A 1,730-nucleotide genomic window follows, 5' to 3' on the forward strand; every position below is an offset into this window, starting at 1 on the left:
TCCCGGAATCCCTCGTGGCAGGTGCTCGATTCTCGGCAAGTCAATTGCATGATTGATGGCTTCGCTAGCAATCGGAATAATTGCCATGTGTTGAGGAGAAGCTTTCCTGCTAAGGATATGACGGCATTCCCTCGTTTCGGCCTCGGCGTTGAGATTGGAATTTGGAGAGCATTCATGTGAGGAAGCTAAGATACGGGTACGGACATGGGCTTTTATCAAAAGTCAACTGTACCCATTCTGTTGTCTCTCAAGCACATGTCGACGCCATGTACGCAGTAGTGGCCAGTATGGCATGAATCCTTTTACATCGCAATAGAGACTGTGGGCTGATGATTGCTAAGTCCCTTTCGAGACGCAAGGGTGATATATCATTTTCCTAGCGGGATAACCCAAGCATCACAGCTTCACATTGGCTCCGGAAGCACATTCCGGATTGTTCAGGCCAACATAGCGCCGTATCGGAAAGGCAGTCAGGAAGTTCCTCTCTCTGTAAGACGGAAGTATCACGTGCTCTCAACCAAGACCGGGGAGGGGCTCTGAACTCTACATCAGAATCGAACGTTGACGTGATTAGCTTATCAGCCGATGATGTGTTCTGCATGTGAAATGTTTCTCGAGACAGTTTCGTTTTGTAGATTTAATGTACCCAAAATAGGACGACTACGATTGGTCGAACCCTCCCAAAAACCCAAATCGCTCCCAATCCTTGCCAGGGAAGAAGAAACATAGGCCAGATAACCAAAAGACGCCGTTGATACGCAGTAAGAAAAACGCCATTGCACCGATTACAGCCTCATTCAACGATTTTAACAGACACCACACTTCTCAACCCCACGCTAATGCAAAGAGACAGAGACCAAAAGCTCCCAACAATACGGACCATAGTTCTGAAACCACGGGGGCGTCATGCCGAGTAACTCGGCGGATTCGGGTCCGCGTACACCATGGTGGCCTTGAGAAAGATGAGCACCTCGTACGCCGCCTTTGCAATGTCGAGCCCCTTCTTCTTCCACTCGGACTCGTACCACAGGTTCTGCAGCATGTTGTCCGCGACGAGCGTGACGATGAAGCGCACGTGGTGGTCCTCGGCCGTCCACGCGCTCTTGTCCGGGCGGTAGACGCAGAACTTGGCCTTGCGGCCGTTGAGCGCCTCCCGCGCCGCCTGGGCCGTGCGGGTTTTGTCCGGCTCCGGCACGGCGCTGGGACCGGGCGGTAGGCCGCCGGTGGGGCCCGCGGCGGCGACGTCGGCGATGGCGCGGGAGAGGAAGTCTGCGTTGAACTCGTTCCAGGGTCCGCGGACAAAGTTGCTGTCGAGCCAGTCGTGGAACTTTGTGGCGTCTTTGAAGGGGAGCAGCTCGAGGAGGAGGCGCTCGTGCTGGAGGGATACGCGGGAGGAGGAGGCTGGCGGGTTGGCGAGAGCCGGTGTCCGGGCCGGCGATGTGGGCATGGCGGCGACGGTTCCGATGGCGCTGGGTTTGGGGACCATGCGGGGCGTTGGGGGAGGGGAATCGAGGCGTTGGTAGGGGAGTTTTGTGATGGGTGAGGTGGATTGCGTTGTGTGTCTGCGTGGACGTGGGATGCACATTGGAAGAAGACGAAATGCGACTGGCGGGCACCAAGGAACACGAAGTTAAAGAGGCAGGCAAGTGGGATGGGAAACTTCCAAGCGATTTAGTAGACTGTGGCTGTACAGAGAGTCTGCCTGACCAAGCACGGGATGGACATCATCA

General features: G+C 55.4%; 1 protein-coding gene across 1 annotated transcript; it reads right to left on the reverse strand.

Annotated features, from left to right (window-relative positions):
- Nucleotides 1–904: 904 nt before the first annotated feature.
- Nucleotides 905–1,486, reverse strand: CCOS01_16389 (uncharacterized protein; the record flags this gene model as incomplete). The annotated part of the gene is made up of 1 exon (XM_060464525.1): nt 905–1,486. One exon carries the CDS (start codon nt 1,484–1,486, stop codon nt 905–907), a length of 582 nt encoding a protein of 193 aa, XP_060305021.1.
- Nucleotides 1,487–1,730: the final 244 nt, after the last annotated feature.

The sequence above is a fragment of the Colletotrichum costaricense genome (genome assembly GCF_030867565.1).
Source record: "Colletotrichum costaricense strain IMI 309622 chromosome Unknown Scaffold_29.1, whole genome shotgun sequence".
NCBI classification, from domain to species: Eukaryota; Fungi; Ascomycota; class Sordariomycetes; order Glomerellales; family Glomerellaceae; genus Colletotrichum; species Colletotrichum costaricense.